Source organism: Artemia franciscana, unplaced genomic scaffold (genome assembly GCF_032884065.1).
Source record: "Artemia franciscana unplaced genomic scaffold, ASM3288406v1 Scaffold_1957, whole genome shotgun sequence".
Lineage (NCBI taxonomy): Eukaryota > Metazoa > Arthropoda > Branchiopoda > Anostraca > Artemiidae > Artemia > Artemia franciscana.
In genome coordinates, this window is record NW_027063033.1 from 2582 (window position 1) to 21937 (window position 19356).

The following is a 19356-nucleotide window of genomic DNA, read 5'->3' on the forward strand; positions in this document are numbered from 1 at the left end:
TAGCTCTTAGACACGATATCCTTCCAAACATCAAATTTCATTAAGATCTGATCAATCGTTCCTAAGTTAAAAATACTTCAATTTTTCAATTAACGGGCTCCCCACTCCCCAGATGGTCAAATCGGGAAAACGACCTATTTCTAATTTAATCAGGTCCGGTCCCTGATACGCCTGCCAAATTTCATCGTCCTAGCTTACCTGGAAGTGCCTAAAGTAGTAAAACCGGGACCGACAGACCGACAGAATTTGCGATTGCTATATGTCAATTGGTTAATAACAAGTGCCATAAAAAGAAAACTAAAAAAAGAAGAAAAAACCTAAAAGGAAAAAAAAGATAAAAACTAAAAAGAATACAAATTAAAAAAAGAAGAGACCTAAAAAAGAAAAAGAAAAAAACTAAAACACAAAAGAGTAAAAAAAAGAAGAAACCAAAAAGGAATAAAAGAAAATATAAAAAAAAACTAAAAAAGAAAAAAAAAACTAAAAAAAGAAAAAGAAAAACGAAAAAAATCAAAAAACTAAAAAAAAAAAATATAAAAACTAAAAAGAAAAACAAAAAAAAAAGAAAACAACTAAGAAAAGAAAAAATTAAAAATAAAGAAGAAAAAGAAAACTTACAAAAAGAACAAAAAAAAAAAAAACAAAAAAAAGGTAAAAAACTATAAAACAAATTTTAAAGAAAAAAAAACAAAAAAAAAAAAAACTAAAAAAACTATCTATGTTTTGCGGATGTCCACATATGTGAGTTTGTTTGTCCGCATATGACGTCTGAAAAATAAAGAAGAAGAAAAAAACTAAAAAAGAAAAAAAAGGTACAAAACTAAAAAATAGAAAAAAACTATAAAAGAAAAAAAAAGCATCTTTGTTTTTTTTGTGTGTTTGAGGGTTTGCATATGACGTCTAAAAAATAAAGAAGAAAATGAAAACTAAAAAAGAAAAAAATGGTAAAAAAACTAAGAAAAAAAACTAAAAAAACTAAAAAAAAGAAAAAAACTAAAAAATAAAAAACAAAAATATAAAAAAAACTAAAAAAAGATAAAAACTAAAAAAAACAAAAAAAGAAAAAACTAAAAAAGGAAAAAACTAAAAAAAGAAAAAACTAAAAAGAATAACTAAAAAGAAAAAACTGAAAAAAGAAGAAAAAACTAAAAAAGAAGAAACTAAAAAAAAAGAAAAAACTAAAAAAGAAGAAAAACTAAGAAAACTAAAAAAGAAAAAACTAAAAAAATTATATCTATACATATTAAAATAAGTTGTATGTATGGATGTTTGTGTGTTTGTGGGTTTGCATATGACGTAATTATAAGTACATAAGGCTTTGTATATGACGTCATTATAAGATGACGCTACAGACCGGGACACCGGGACAAAAATGACGACCGGGACACAGGGAATGCAAATGACGACCGGGACACTCAAAGAAAAATTACAGACTGGGACACCGGGACACAAATGACGATCGGGACACAGTGAATATAAAATGACTACCGGGACACAGGGACAACTACAACGGGGACACTGGGGGCAAAGGGGGGATATATAAATGACGACGGGGACACAGGGAATGTTCGATTAGCAGTCACCATCAACAAAGCTCAAGGGCAATCATTAGAAAAATGCGGTATAGATCTGAATATGGGTTGTTTTTCCCATGGACAATTATATAATTGCATGTTCAAGAGTCGGTAAACCTGACAATCTATTTATATGCACAGACAATGGGAAAACGAAGAATGTTGTATATTCGCAAGTTTTACGTAGTTAAAAACATATCTATCTATATATATATTATATATATAAATAAGTTGTTTGTTTGTGTGTCTGTCGACTGACGTCATGTTTGTGTGTCCAATGACGTCATATTTGTCGACTGACGTCATTATAAGGATTGAGCTGTATGTCGTCATTAAGTTGTTTGTCGACTGGCGTCATGTTTGTCGACTGACGAAATTACAGAATTACGGGACACAAATGACGACCGGGACACTCAAAGAGAAATTACAGACTGGGACACAAATAACGACCGGGACACAGGGAATATAAATGACGACCGGGACACAGGGACACAACTACAACGCGGACACCGGGGGGTACAGGGGGGGATATATAAATGACGACCGGGGACACAGGGAATATTCGAATAGCAATCACCATCAACAAAGCTCAAGGGCAATCATTAGAATAATGAGGTATAGATCTGAATACGGATTGTTTTTTCCCATGGACAATTATATATTGCATGTTCAAGAGTCGGTAAACCTGACAATCTATTTATATGCACAGACAATGGGACAGCGAAGAATGTTGTATATTCGCAAGTTTTACGTAGTTAAAAACATATATATATCTATCTATATTCACAGGTGGGGCACAGGGATACAATATCTATCTATATTCACAGTTGGGACACAGAGACACAACTACAATGGCACGTAACTAATATAGCGCGTAACGACTTACGCGCACGGGGGGGGGGATGGGGGGGGCGCAAAGCACCACACCAACAGCTAGTATATATCTAAAAATGTAGTGTCCGTCTGTCCTGTCACTAAGTATGACGTCAAGATATGAAAGAAACTAACTAAAAAAAACTTAAAAGAATTAAAAACTATCTTCAATAATAAAAACTGAAAAAAAAAACTAAAAGAAAACTAAAAAAAAGGAAAAAAAACTAAAAAAACAACAAAAAAAGAACAACTAAAAAAGAAAATAATAAAAGAAAAGAAGAAACTAAAAAGAAGAAAAAACTAAAAATAAGGAAAAATTAAAAAAATATAAACATAAAAGGAAAAAACTAAAAATTTGACAAAAACAAAACTAAAGAAAAGAAAAAAACAAAAAAAAAGACTAAAAGAAAAAAAACTAAAAGGAAAAAAACAAAAACAAATAAAAATAAAAAAATAAAAAATATGTAAAAACTAAAAAGAAAAAAAACAAAAAAGAAAAGAAAACTAAAAAAGAAAAAATTATAAAACCTAAATTAGGTAAAAAACAAAAAAAAAGAAGAAAAAAAACTGAAAAGAAAAAAAAAAACTGAAACAAAAATTAAAAGAAAAACTAAAGATGAAAAAAACTAAAAAAGAAAAAAAATGAAAAAAAACTAAAAAAAGAAGAAGAAAAAAAGAAAAAAACTAAAAAAGGAAAAAAACTAAAAAAAGAAACTATACATGACGTCACATTCAACATGACGTCAAAAAATAAAAACTAAAAAAAGGAAAAATACGAAAAAAGATAAAAATCTTTTGAGTCATCTTTTGAGGCGAACATGAGGTCATGTTTGCAACGCGAAACCAGGCTTGCAGCTGATAGAGATAGTAAAAAAAGAACGCGTGTCTATCTATATAAAAATAAGTTGTATCTATGCATGTTTGTTTGTTTGAAAAAGTTGTATATGCACAGACAATGGGACAGTGAAGAATGTTGCATATTTCCAAGTTTTACGTAGTTAAAACGTAAATATATATATATATATATATATTATATATATATATATATATATATATATATATATATATATATATATATCTATATTCACAGGTGGGACACAGGGACACAACTACAATGGCACGTAACGACTTATGCGCGCGGGGGGGCTTGGCGGGTATTATATAAGTTGTATTCTATACAACTTATTTTTATATATATAGATAGTCGACTTTCGAGTAGGCCTTTAGTGATGACAAAGAAAACAAATACAATGACATCATAAGTGCCATTTCTTCCTCCATATAGGACAATGAACGAATATTTTTCAAAAATCAAATAAATAAATAAAAATCTGTCAAATAAGCCCATCAATTTACACAGGGTAACAAAAACTCATGAAATGATTCCTGAAGAAATAAATCCTCAATTAAGTGTTTTTGACTATGGTTTTATTGTTCAACATGGATCTAATTTTGATGGGTTTCAGGCTTCAAATACTTGAGCGTTTCCTTTCCTAGCCGTTTTATACTGAATTATAAAACACGATATAGGTATACCATTCTTGAAACAGCAATTAGCATAATTTCTTCCAAAAAAAGGTTATAAGCTTTGATCACCACAGCCCAGAGTTCACGTTTTCATGGTTGCAGCTATTGCTGCAACTAAAAAAGTTATTCTAATTACTAGATTAATTTTGTTAAAAAACAAGTGTTCATATTTTTCAAGACCAACTTTTATAACTTTAATTATATTTTCGGTGCAGTTAGCCATCATTACGTAAGTATTACGACTTTTCTGTTCTCTAATTAGGTTAAGCACAAGATTTTGAACTAATTTTTACTTAGAAGAATTGGTCAATTATGGGCCGCTGTAGAAGTGGTCAGTAACCTGGTGAGCTACTAACTAAGTAGCTAAAACATTTCAAGTTTTCTTAGGGATAAAGTTTGATTTTGGTAAGTCGTATAACCCCAAAAACAATTAATATATCGCAATAATTCAAATGCTCACAATCACAAATGTAAATAAAAGAAAACACAAGCTCTAACTTACCCAGCAAATCCTTGAACTAAATGCGGAATATCCTCAAAAACCCGAAATTCTGAAGCTGCTCCTGGCAAGAAGGATTGACGATCCTCCTCAACTCCTTCAAACACCGATCTATAACCTTCATAGTCTGTGCTCGCCATAAAGAGCCATAGCGACCCTGGCTCGTCATAGCAAGCCAGGGACTTGCTGTATATCTTAATTCTTCGGAAAGTTTCCCTAGCAGGACGATTTAAGTATGTATCATCCCTGGAAAATAAAATATCAAACCTTAGTTGGTTAGTCAAAAAGAATCAGAATTTCCAGCATGACCAAGAAAAGATGCCTCAAGTGGTTTGGTCATGTGGTGCGACACACAGGGGAGATCCAAACAAGCGTACTGCAGGGCCTCCCTCCAACAGGAGGCCAGATCAAGTTATGGTAGAAAATCGTGTCAAAGGACTTTGAATCACTAGGCGGTTTCCAGCAATATGGCTTCAAGTGGGACAAATCGTGGCTTGAACTCGTTCGATCGCAAGTAGAGGACAGATCACTTTAGCAAAACTGGTCAAGGAACTTCTAGATGCCAATTTGGGCTGAATAGCCTGTGCCTTGTCTTAGTAAGTAATTAAGTATGTAGTAGAATTTTTTATTATGTTAATTCATTTTTGCTTCTCACATTCACGCATTTGATTGGTAGTCCTAGAGAGTTAAGTACACTTGGAACTCCCGTTATAACGGAGAGTTTTATTATAATTATGTGTACAATATTATGTACTATTATCTTTATATTATGTTTCTTGCTATGTCTGTTTTTTGTTTTTGTTATGTTATTGTATCATCATGTGTTATTGTTAGGTGTGCAAGTGTCGATTTGTTTATTGTCACTGCCCGAAATTAACGACTGGTTTAATACAATCACCCATGGCGAGAAACCATATGGTATACGATAAAAAAAAAAAGAAAAAAAGAATGAAAAACACACTCATGTAAAACATGAAATTTTGCATTGGCTTGGAAATTCAATTTTCTATAAGTGGTGCTCCCTGAAATAATGGGTTTCATTTTTTTTTTTCGTAATCACAATTGTCCCTTATTACAATCGTATTACCTTTATCAGCTCAAGTGATAATTAGGTTTTTATCCTTTTTTAACTACGTATTTTAAAGTTATTTTTGTTCTTTTACCTGATTTACGTCTTAATTATATCAACGGAATATTGGAATTTTCTGCTTTGTTATTAAATGTAAAGAGTTGAAATTTCTGTTGCCACACTTGCCTTACCTCTAGAGAATAAAAATGTTATATTCTCGCTTAAATTACACAAAAGTAGTCCAATTCCCCAACCGTTGACCCCCGTAATTCCAACATAGGCCACAGGGCTCACCTATGGGGCATGGCAGTATTTTGGTTGGTCATGGGCAGAACGAGCACCCTTCGACTGACTATACTTTAGAGCCTTAAATTTGAAAGAAATAAAAATTCATGTGAACGACGTCATATTCAAATGCATATAGAGCAAAAAAAATACAAGCCAGCATTACAATGACCTTATACATGGTATAAAAGGTATTGTATTCAAACGGTATTTTTCCCTCAGCATAGAATATCCCTAGAGGACGTAAGTGAATACGCACAAAATTTCAAATTACAAAATGTATGTATCACGAGAGGGCATCAGAATGTCGGCCCAAAATCAATTGGGAACCACTGGTTTACACAAACAGCCAAAATACTACCAAACACCCAATTTTACACTTTTTTTACCCGTTCCATCTCGCTTTTCGCATCTCATATGTAATGGTTTTAAAGCTTGGATATTAGGTTTATCTTTATCTATAATAAAAATTACATCTTTATCTATATAATCTTCAATTTATAAATATTTCAATAATTTTACTTATTTTTTTTATTATTTATTTATAACCTTACCTATACAAAGCGAGGGCTCGCCCAGTATAATCAGCGAAACCAGGATTCAAGTCAAAATATCCATAAACTTGATACATAGTTGTCGAATCTGGATCTATGTCATTCCATGTGTTAGGGTCATCTTCTTGCCACTCTTGGATATACTTTAAAAAATCTTCAAAATCCCTCCTTTCGTCATCCACTACTGACTCGATCCAACGATAGTTTTCACTACGATAGAAATCTAAAATATTCAAAATTAATTATATATCTGTTATATTATCAATAGTGAGTCAAATAAACAGATAGCAATAGATTTTTACAGTGGTTTTCCATGGTCCTCCAGATGATTCTCCAGGACACTCAAATCACTTTTTCCGTGGTCTTCTGGTGGAGTTCTTCAAAGACGATGGAAGTGATCCTCTTTCATTAGACCGTTTAACCAAATCCAGACAACAAAAATGGCGGAAAATTAAAATTAATACAGATAGTGTTAAAAAGTGTACCTTCTTAGGTATGTCTGAAAAAGACACTTCATTGACATATAATTGTATGATTTTCTACAGATAATTTTGAATCTCAAGCTCAAACGAATGAAGAGAACAGTTTTCCGCGGTTTTCTTTATTCTCTGAGTCATCGGTAGTTTCAACACCAAATTATGGTTATCCGTGCTCTTTTTGGTCATCCAATCATCCGGGAGATTGGAATCAGGAAAACCACAGAAAACCACTATTATTTCACTAAATATTATTTTACTTTTCACTATATAAGAAAAGCCTCTTTGGGCCATGGTAAAAAAAAGGAACAGAAGGGTGGAAGCAGAAAAAGACAAAGTTCAATCTAGCAGTTTTTAGGGACCTAGGAAACTTTCCTTTTTCAAACGACAGATTAAAAAGCTTTGTTAGAGGGCCCAGAATTGAAGGGAATATAGCTTTCATAGCTTTAGCTTATATGTAGTCTGGGCCAGATAATTATGCACCTTTTAAACCTTGAATCTGTCTTGCCACCTCTGATTCCAATACAAGCTCTATAACAATAGATTTAAGGCAAGGGGGTCCCATGAACTTGAGATGTTGATCTTGTGCGAGGGAAATCACGCTTCCGCCAAGTCTCTTGCCAGTCTTTTCGTCAACTGAAGCAAAATATGATGCAAGGGAGTTCTTAATTTCACAAGGGCCCTCGATCAGTACCCCGTCAACATCAAGCTTCGTCGGAATCTCAGGACTGTGAGATGTGTCTAATGACAAAATTGATGACTTTCCAAGTTTTTCTCATGTCCATTTTGCACTCCAGAAACTTTGACGCATAATACGAGCTTTTCGCTGTGCAATTCAATGATTTGAATCATTTCTTATGAGTTTTGAATTCTTGTAGGTGACGAGCTTTGGGAGAACTTTTGTATCTTTTCCATAAGTAGAGTTTGCGGCTGGAGCTTGTCAGAAGTCCTTCTGTCATCCAAGGGTTAAAAGGTTGATTTTTTCTTCGAGGCTGATTATAAAGTCTTCTGGTGCAGCATTCTATAAAACAATCTTTTACTTTAGAGTAAAATTTGTCAAAAATTAGAGTCCAAGTCATCTTTTTCATCTATAAATGCCTATGAACATTCTTGCAGTTTAGTCGTTAAAGCTTCAAGGTTCTTTTCCGTAAATAAGTAAGGCGATGTTGAGGGCTAGACCGTGGAGGCTGCATATTAGCCCCAGATATAAATATTTGGGCTATGTGCTTGTAGCAAATGGGAATTGGACCGAACAAATTAAGTTGATGATTTCTGGGGAAAAACAACTGCATGTTGTGCACTCAGGCAAAAACACATAATGTGTATTAAGAATATGAAAACAATTTACAATTTTTTTTTTTTTTATTAAAAGGGCTTAGAAGAACAAGCATTATCCCTGTAGATATTCCCTTTGATCTCAACAAAGCATTTTCAGATTATCTTAGTGGCCCCCTAACACTCCTTTTTAATCAGGTGACAAAAACAGGTGAGTATCCATCAATTTGGAAAAATGGGTTCATCAAACCAATACCAAAAAAAGATGCGCCCAATGATTTTTCGGGTGTCCGACCGACCACCTTGACACCCATTTTTAGCAAAGTGTATGAGAGTTTTGTTGCAGCGTGGCTGAAAGACCGTATTCTGGAGAAAATTGATCCGAGGCAGTTTGTAAATATGTCGAACACGTCTGCATCTCATTTCTTAGTAAGTATAATTGACAGTATTTTACAAAAACTCGATGAATCAGATTCTTGGATTAATCTTATTGCAATTAAATAAAAAAACAAGTTTTTTGAAATGAAAGTAAGGAGCGACATTAAAACTTAAAACGAACAGAAATTACTCCGTATATGAGAGGGGCTTTTCCTCCTCGACACCCCGCTCCTTACGCTAAACGTTTTTTGTTGTTTTAAAAAGTAGAGTTGCGAGAAAGAATCAACTTTAGCGCAAGGAGTGGGGTGTCAAGGAGGAAAAGCCCCTTTCATATACGGAGTAATTTCTGTTCGTTTTAAGTTTTAATGTCGCTCCTTACTTTCATTTCAAAAAACTTGTTTTTTTTATTTAATTTCTGAAAGTTTTTGAATTAATGCATGTCTGATTTTGGCTCTCCGTACATAAATTATTAAAATGAAATTTGCATACTGATTCTTTTTTTTGGCTAAATGGCTTTCTCTTAGTTTTGATCAGACGATTTTGAGAAATAAGGGGTGGAGAAGGAGGCCTAGTTGCCCTCCAATTTTTTCGGTTACTTAAAAAGGCAACTAGATCTTTTAATTTTTAACGAACGTTTTTATTAGTAAAAAAAATATGTAACTTAAGAATTAACTTACGTAACAAACTTTTATATTCTTATATTTTTTGATTATATATATGAGAGGGTTGGTCCCCTCGTTAATACCTTGCTCTTCACACTAAATCTTGTTTTGTCCCAATTCTTTAAGAATGACCCCTGAATCAGAAAGGCCGTAAAATAAATAGTTGAAATTAGTTAAAAAAATTTTAGCATAAAGAGCGAAGTATTTATCTCCTCCTAAATACCTCGCTCTTTATGCTAAAGTATTTTTAGAACCCCTCATATGCGTAATAATCTCTGTTCGTTTTAAGTTTTAATGCTTCTCCTTACTTTCAATTGAAAAAACTTTTTCATGTTTATATTTTCTTTGTTTTTTTTTTTATAGTAATACTAGAAAGTCCTGCGCCCTTTTCATTGAATTTCTCTTCCCCCATGGAATATTCCTCCAAGGAAAGATCCTCCCATATAGCCCCCTCCCCTGAACCCCACACCCAAACCAAAAAAATCCCCTGATAACGTCGGTACACTTCCCAGTAACCATTACTCTATGTAAACATTGGTCAAAGTTTGTAACTTGCAGCCCCTCCCCCAGGGACTGTGGGGGGTAAGTCATCCCCAAAGACATAGTTATTAGGGATTTCGACTATGCGGAACAAAATGGCTATCTCAAAATTTTAATCCGTTGACTTTGGGAAAAAATGAGCGTGGGAGGGGGCCTAGGTGCCCTCCAATTTTTTTAGTCATTTAAAAAAGGCACTAGAACTTTTTATTTCCGTTAGAATGAGCCCTCTTGCAACACTCTAGGACCACTTGGTCGATACGATGACCCCTGGGGAAAAAAAAAAAAAAAAAATAAACACGCACCCGTGATTTGTCTTCTGGCAAAAAATACGAAATTCCACATTTTTGTAGATTGGACCTCGAAATTTTTCTATAGGGTTCTTTGATACGCTGAATGCGATGGTTTGATTTTCGTTAAGATCCTATGACTTTTAGGGGGTGTTACCCCCTATTTTCCAAAATAAGGCATATTTTCTCAGGCTCGTAACTTTTGATGACAAAGACTAAATTTGATTAAACTTAAATATTTAAAATCAGCATAAAAATCCAATTATCAAACAGTTCGTTACCACGAACTGTTTGATAGATCTGAGAAAATCTTCTGATTTAATTTGCCACGATATTCTTGAAAAAAAAAACACCTTGGACTAGGTGTACACTCATTCCTTGTGGGTTTAATTGCTAGTTTTCTTTCTGGTAGATGTCAACGGACAAAATATAAGTCCACCTACTCCGAGCCACTGCCTGGAAAACGTAGTAGAGGCAACAATCTTGACAGGGTCTTCAGAGGGCGAGGCTGTTCTTATTCCTCGCATTTCCATGATTCCAACGGATTTGCCTTTTCAATTTAAAAGATTGCAATGCTCAAGAGTTGGTAAACTGTACAATCAAAAGCACTACTCAAAAGCACTCAGTCAAAAGCACTATTTAAAAGAAAAATTATAAATTATAAGTTTAAGAGGTACCAAACAGGTTTAGAATATAAAAAACACAAGAAGAAAAGAAAATCATACCTCCTAGAGAATCTATTAAATTGTCCTTATCATAAGGGTAGACTTTGTGAATATGTCCTCCCTCGTACTCATATGATCCCTCAAATGATTTGAAATGCAATGATCTTGGAAAGAGGTTCCTTCTATCATCTGGGTCAATTAATCTGACAAGTTGACTATTAACAATCAATAGCTTTGGGTTTAAGTCAACCTTTCCGTCTCTAACAAAAAGAAACACAACTTTAGAACAATAATGCACACAGGTTCGACCTCCAAGACGATGGAAGGGGGAGGATCATAACCTCAAAAAGCATATTTTAGGAAACAGTTTCAATTTTCCCTGAGGAGGGAGTCTTCAGGACAATTGGGGGGGGGGGGGGGAGATATGGCATTTCCCCCTCTTCTGAGTACAGATATGATATTACTGATGCAGCATAATGACCCAAAGAATAGCAAGGTATAAACTAACTCATAACAGTAAAACTTATGAATAAGGAAAGTGAAATAGTCAAACTTTAAGAGTTCAACAAGAGAGTAGATCATTAGCTATTGAGCTAAAAGTCAGATTTATTAAAACTTGAGACCAGTCGGATTTATCTAAAGCCAACAAAAAGGTGTTTTTTTGTTGTTTTTTTTTACATGACTTCAGTAAAAAGTTGTGATTCTAAACGTCGATAATATGAAGTAAAGGGTAGCCAATCCAAAGGGAAGACAAAAATAAAACATATGGAAGGAAAATTGATGTCAATGGCAAACAGAGGACAGGGTAATATTAAGACTGATATTCAAGACAATGACGGGGGGCAATGGGGAGGGTGGTAAAGGGGGATCACTCTCAATTGCATCAGTTATATGCGAGGGGCAGGGAGACATGTGTTACACATTGAACAATACCTTTTTGGGGGTATTTTCATTGTACAATCTTAAATGAACGACAATTCTTAGATATTCAAAAATATATTTTGCCCCCACTCCAAATTTTCTTGAATTGACGCTGCTATTCACTCTCCTTCCTAGAATATTGTATATTTTTAGCTACATACATATTTAATTAAAAGCTAATTTTACAACTAATTTAAACATAAAAGTGGCAACAATGGGGAGAGAGGCGCTCTGTCTTCCTAGATTTTTTGCTCCCTGAAATTTGGAAAAATACCTTCTTCTTTCTTTCTTTTTTTTGGGGGGGGGGGGGATTTTCAATGAAAAAAATTAAAAAATGACAAATTATGCCCCCCTCCCATAAGAAAAATAAATTCTAATTTTCGATTTAATGCAGTTAAAATCAAAGGAAGGAATACTGATGCCAAACTAATATCAGCACAAATGATGATTTGCCAAACAGTTCAGCAACTAACTTTCTGTCAAAGTACTCTCTACTAGGTTATATTGTTTGTTGAATAGGCATTTCTACTTCAATAAAGGTTTAAACTCCATCAAATAAGAAAAATTTAGCCAACACAAGCAAAAAATCACCACTTTGGAAGTTAGAAACTAAAGCATCTGTATTGCAGATGCAAAAATCCTCCTCTCTAGTCAGCACAGAAATGTCATGCAGGGGAAAACGTGAAGTTCCACGATAATTCATTTGATCCAGCATCTAGAACCAACTCCCACACGGGTAAATGTGGTCTACCTGCTTCATTTGTGGGATCCAGCAGTCTTATAACAGACAAAAGAATACCACGATCACCAGTTTAAGAAGCTGAACTGGCTGGTCTTCAATTTGAGCTAAGAGTCAGGAATATTAATTTTTTGCTGGGGGGGGGGGGTATTAACTTAATTTACCTTACTTTTCTATATGGTTTCTTCATATTTTTCAACAGAAACTCTTTATGAATATATTGAACGTGTAGTTCGTATTGATATCCTAATTTTTACTATAGGTTTAATCATTAGGAAAATAGAGAGTTCTGAAAAGGCAGATATAGTATTTTGTAAGAAGATAAAGCAGAAAATAATATAAAAAGAAGTTGTAAATCATAAAATATATAAAAGGGAATACTTGATTTGATAGACTGAATTGCTTCAAAGGTGCTATTTATGTATATATGGTTAAGTTAATTAGCAATTTCAGGATGTAAAACACAGTATTGCTAGGCAGCGACTATGTGGACCAATGTTTGTTAATATATAAAAAGAAAGTTTTTAGTCTAGCTGAACAAAAACCGTGAGAGATTTTCAATTGCTAATTGAGCTGCATACTAAAAGTTCGATTTAAACAGCTTAACTACTTCTTTGAAATACCAAAGAAAGTTGATCCAGAAAGCAATTATTTAACCTAGACAATTTTGTAATTTACCTGCTAAAATTTCCATGTTGAGATGGTGAAGTCAAAAGCACTAGTTAAAGAAAATAAATGAGCAATTATAAGCTTAAGAAGTACCAAACAGGTTTAGAAGATTGAACTCGCAAACAGAAAAATTATTGAAGAAAAACTAAATTCAATTAATTTACGATCTCTGGATGTTTTATATTCTGAAAATAGAAGTTTTTTAGTAAGCAACTACAGCCATTCTTTCACCCTTTTTCTTTAGGAAACTATCTAGCCTTTCTTTTGCCTCAATTTGGGCTATTCTGTAAAACTATTCCAAAGATACAGTTTGTTTACTGAAAGGACATGCAATATAAGCAAGTTTTTTATGATACAGGCAGGTCATGCTTAAGAACAGGATGTGAAGCTTTATTTATAAATTGTTCTAAAAGAATTAACATCGAGAGACCAAAATCACATAAAAGAGAAGCCATCCCCTCATACTGGTGTCGGGTCAAGAAAATTCAGGCGGAACGAGGGCAAAGTTGTCGTTATTTCTTTTTTTTTCAATGAAAATATAAAAAAGCATGTTTTCAAATAAGATAGCCAAAAGAGGTATTTTTCAAAATATAAGGATAGCAAAAACTCTAGGAGAGGGGGAGACAAACACTACTACCACCCAACTGGTTCAATACAGCAAAAAACATGAAAATACTCAATAAAATAGTTTTGAAAATCTTTTGTCAAATACCATATTCTATAAGTTATCTAGCAGCAGATCAATATTACTAAGCCAGGTAAGCTCAAATTAAACATTAAATTTGACTCATTTGTTTTCTGCCTGATGGTACATTAATAGTTGATTAATATCCATATTAAGTAAGACCTTCATTCCTAAGAAATTTATGTCCACAAGACTACTTTTTTAATATAAGCAGTTCACAGAGGACTTGAATATAGAAACTATGGCATATATACCATACCTGATAACATATAACAGGTGCTTATTTAGATCTTTAATCATATCATCAAACAGTTTGTCGTAATGAACTGTAAATAAGACGGAACTCTGCCTAATAGTATCCAAAACACTAAAAAAAACAAAATTTTGATAGCAATAGATGCATTAGAAGAATCTACTCATTTAATGCTACTCATCGAAAGCTAAAAGCCTGGGAGAATTTGCCTAAATTTAAAATAGGGGGAAACGCCCCCTGAAAATTGTATCATCAGATTCAGTGTACAAAAGAACCCTACTTTAGATGTTTCAAGCCCCCATCTGAAAAAAAGCAGAATTTACCAGAAAAAAGATCATGGATGCATGCTTATTTGTTTGTTTTTCCCAGGGGCGATCGATATTGAAGCAATGGTCCCAGAAGATCAGGAGAGGAATCATTTGAACAGAAATGAAAAATTCGCGTACCCTTTATAGGTGACCAGGTGTCCTAACTTTTTAATAACAACTCCTGAAATAAAAAGGCCATTTAATTAGAATCAAAGACTTTTTTAAAAGTACTAAAAAACTTTAATAGAAAGAGAAAAGTGTTGAGGAGGGGGCAGCCTCCCTCTTACACAGAATAATTTCTGTTCGTTTGAGTTTTAGTGTTGCTGCTTACCTCAATTGAAAAATTTCACTAAGAAAGAATATTATATTCCCACTACTAAACTGAATTAAAATACTTTGATATTTGCCAACATTTGCTTACCTTTCTCTCCTATCGAGAGGTGCACTTTGGATATGAGGCTCAGGAGAAGGGAGTTTCCATTTCTTCCAAAATGGAACAGCTTTTTTCCATCTATTTAAATGAAGAACTTTTTTCCCGCTTATTTGCAACATGCCCGTCAATAAACATTCCTGCAAAATCCAAAGAAACACTGATATTACAATAATCAGAATTTAAAATACTTATGGGCAAAAGGGAAAATTGATTTTATCTTTTTTCTCGTTTCTTCCCGAGAATCACTAAGATTTCCCAGCTAATTACACATTATACATACCGTAAAGGGTATATTTTTATACCCTTTTATGTACAAAATGTGTATATTTTTTATATATGTGTATATCTATATATATATATAAATGTAATGGCTGTTATCTATCTGTTACAGGATGACGTCATCTATATACTCAAAGAGAAAATATCACCAAGTCTGTTATCTGTTACAATATGACGTCAATATATAGATTTATATATCTATATATATAAAAATAAGTTGTCTGTGTGTGGATCTGTGGATCAGGTGACGTCATGTTTGTTCGCATATGACGTCTGAATTATTTCAAACTAATACAAAAGAAGAAAAAAACTAAAAAAGGTAAAAACTACAAAAAAAACTAAAAAGAAAAAAAACTAAAAAAGCTAAAAAACTAAAAAAAACTAAAAAAAGGTAAAAATCTAATAACTAAAAAAAAACTGAAAAAAATAAAAAAAGGCAAAAACTACAAAAAAACTAAAAACTAATAAAAAAACTAAAAAAGCTAAAAAACTAAAAAAACTAAAAAAAACTAAAAAAAGGTAAAAAACTAAAAAAAACTAAAAACTAAAAAAGAAAAAAACTAAAAAAAAGGAAAAAACTGAAAAATAAAAGAGAAAAAGAAAACTAAAAACATATGAATAAATATATACAAAAATAAGTTGTTTGTGGGTTATGTCTGTCTGTCTGTCTGTCGAGTGACGTCGTGTTTGTCCGCATATGACGTCTGAATTATTTCACACTAATACAAAAGAAGAAAAAAAACTAAAAAAGGTAAAAACTACAAAAAAACTAAAAAGAAAAAAAACTAAAAAAGCTAAAAAACTAAAAAAACTAAAAAAAGGTAAAAAACTAAAAACTAAAAAAAACTGAAAAAACTAAAAAAAGGGCAAAAACTAAAAAAAAACTAAAAACTAATAAAAAAACTAAAAAAGCTAAAAAACTAAAAAAACTAAAAAAAGGTAAAAAACAAAAAAAAACTAAAAAAGAAAAAACTAAAAAAAGGAAAAAACTGAAAAATAAGAGAAAAAGAAAACTAAAAAAATATTAATAAATATAAAAAAAAATCTAAAAATCTAAATAAACTAAAAAAGAAAAAAAAGAAAAAAGGAAAAAAATAAAGGAGAAAAACAAAACTAAAAAACGAATGTATATGCAGACCGGGACACCGGGATACAAATGACGACCGGGACACAGGGACTATAAATGACGACCGGGACACAGGGACACAACTACAATGGGGACGCCGGGGGGCACAGGGGGATATAAATGACGACCGGGACACCGGGACACAAGGAATATAAATGACGCCCGGGACACTCAAAGAGAAATCACAGACTGGAACACCGGGACACAAATGACGACCGGGACACAGGGAATATAAATGACGACCGGGACACAGGGACATAACTACAAAGGGGACGCCGGGGTGCACAGGGGGATATATAAATGACGATGGCGACTCAGGGAATGGTCGATTAGCAATCACCATCAACAAAGCTCAAGGGCAATCATTAGAATCATGAGGTATAGATCTGAATACGGATTGTTTTCCCATGGACCATTATATGTTGCATGTTCAAGAGTCGGTAAACCTGACAATCTATTTATATGCACAGACAATGGGACAGCAAAGAATGTTGTATATTCGCAAGTTTTACGTAGTTAAAAACATATATATATATATATATATATATATATATATATATATATATATATATATATATATATATATCTATCTATATTCACAGGTGGGACATAGGGACACAACTACAATGGCGCGTAACTAATATGGCGCGTAACGACTTACGCGCGCGGGGGGGCTTGGGGGGGGGCGCGAAGCGCCCCCACCAACTAGGTGTTGGGGTGGCGCGAAGCGCCACCCCAACAGCTAGTATATATATATAAGAAAGCTTTCATTTTAATACATGACGTCATATTCAATATGACGTCTTATTCAATAGAAATACTTATGGGCAAAAGGGAAAATTGATTTTATCTTTTTTCTCGTTTCTTCCCGAGAATCACTAAGATTTCCCAGCTAATTACACATTATACATACCGTAAAGGGTATATTTTTATACCCTTTTATGTACAAAATGTGTATATTTTTTATATATGTGTATATCTATATATATATATAAATGTAATGGCTGTTATCTATCTGTTACAGGGTGACGTCATCTATATACTCAAAGAGAAAATATCACCAAGTCTGTTATCTGTTACAATATGACGTCAATATATAGATTTATATATATATATATACTAGCTGTTGGGGTGGCGCTTCGCGCCACCCCAACACCTAGTTGGTGGGGGCGCTTCGCGCCCCCCCCAAGCCCCCCCGCGCGCGTAAGTCGTTACGCGCCATAATAGTTACGCGCCATTGTAGTTGTGTCCCTATGTCCCACCTGTGAATATAGATAGATAGATAGATAGATATATATATATATATATATATATATATATATATATATATATATATATATATATATATATATATATATATATATATATATATATATATATATATATATATATATATATATATATATATATATATATATATATATATATATATATATATATATATGGTTTTAACTACGTAAAACTTGCGAATATACAACATTCTTTGCTGTCCCATTGTCTTTGCATATAAATAGATTGTCAGGTTTACCGACTCTTGAACATGCAACATATAATGGTCCATGGGAAAACAATCTGTATTCAGATCTATACCTCATGATTCTAATGATTGCCCTTGAGCTTTGTTGATGGTGATTGCTAATCGACCATTCCCTGTCCCGGTGTCCCGGTCGTCATTTACATCCTCCTGTTTCCCCCGGTGTCCCCGTTGTAGTTGTGTCCCTGTGTCCCGGTCGTCATTTATATTCCCTGTGTCCCGGTCGTCATTTGTATCCCGGTGTCCCGGTCTGTATATACATTCGTTTTTTAGTTTTGTTTTTCTCCTTTATTTTTTTCCTTTTTTTTTCTTTTTTAGCTCATTTAGATTTTTAGATTTTTTAGTTTTTTTATTAGTTTTTAGTTTTTTTTTCTTTTTAGTTTTTTTGTCCCGGTCGTCATTTATATCCCCCTGTTTCCCCCGGTGTCCCCGTTGTAGTTGTGTCCCTGTGTCCCGGTCGTCATTTATATTGCCTGTGTCCCGGTCGTCATTTGTATCCCGGTGTACCGGTCTGTATATACATTCGTTTTTTAGTTTTGTTTTTCTCCTTTATTTTTTTCCTTTTTTTTTCTTTTTTAGTTTATTTAGATTTTTAGATTTTTTAGTTTTTTTATTAGTTTTTAGTTTTTTTTTTCTTTTTAGTTTTTTTTTCTTTTTAGTTTTTTTGTAGTTTTTACCTTCTTTTTAGTTTTGTTAATTTTTTTTTTTACTTATGTCCTGGTCGTCATTTATACTCCCTGTGTCCCGGTGCTTTGTTGATTGCTAATCGAACATTCCTTTTGTCCTGGTCGCTTTCTCTTTGAGTGTCGTCATTTATTTTTTTCTTTTTTAGTTCTTTTAGTTTTTACCTTTTTTAGTTTTTTTTAGCTTTTTAGATGAAAATTTTTTTTAGTTTTTTCCTTTTTTTCTTTTTAGTTTTTTATTGGTTTTTACCTTTATGTTAGCTTATTTTTCAGTTTTTTCCTTTTTTTTTAGTTTTTTTTATTTTTTATTTTTTTTAGTTTTTTACCTTTTTTTATTTTTTTTAGTTTTTTACCTTTTTTTAGTTTTTTTAGTTTTTTTAGTTTTTTTTAGTTTTTTAGCTTTTTTACTTTTTTTATTAGTTTTTAGTTTTTTGTAGTTTTTGCCTTTTTTTAGTTTTTTCAGTTTTTTTTTTAGTTTTTTATTGGTTTTTACCTTTATTTTAGCTTATTTTTCAGTTTTTTCCTTTTTTTTAGTTTTTTTTAGTTTTTAGTTTTTTTAGTTTTTTACCTTTTTTTAGTTTTTTTAGTTTTTTTAGTTTTTTAGCTTTTTTATTTTTTTTATTAGTTTTTAGTTTTTTTGTAGTTTTTGCCTTTTTTTTAGTTTTTTTAGTTTTTTAGCTTTTTCATTAGTTTTTAGTTTTTTTTGTAGTTTTTGCCTTTTTTTAGTTTTTTTAGTTTTTTAGCTTTTTTATTTTTTTTATTAGTTTTTAGTTTTTTTTGTAGTTTTTGCCTTTTTTTAGTTTTTTCAGTTTTGACGTCACCTGATCCAGTTTTTTCAGGTGACGTCACCTGATCCACGATCCACAGATCCACAGACAACTTATTTTTATATATATAGATAGTTTTTTTTTTTTACTTATGTCCTGGTCGTCATTTATACTCCCTGTGTCCCGTTGCTTTGTTGATTGCTAATCGAACATTCCTTTTGTCCTGGTCGCTTTCTCTTTGAGTGTCGTCATTTATTTTTTTCTTTTTTAGTTCTTTTAGTTTTTACCTTTTTTA

The 19356-nt window shown here is 32.5% G+C and overlaps 1 protein-coding gene across 1 annotated transcript in view; it reads right to left on the bottom strand.

Annotated features, from left to right (window-relative positions):
- Nucleotides 1-4476: 4476 nt before the first annotated feature.
- The window catches only part of LOC136042764 (rab GDP dissociation inhibitor beta-like), a gene marked incomplete at its 3' end in the record, with an annotated part of 33664 nt that continues 18784 nt past the window's right edge, over nucleotides 4477-19356 (bottom strand). The window contains 4 exon segments of the mRNA XM_065727723.1: nucleotides 4477-4719; nucleotides 6382-6604; nucleotides 10725-10924; nucleotides 14661-14809. Coding sequence (XP_065583795.1) covers nucleotides 4477-4719; nucleotides 6382-6604; nucleotides 10725-10924; nucleotides 14661-14791 — 797 coding nt within the window.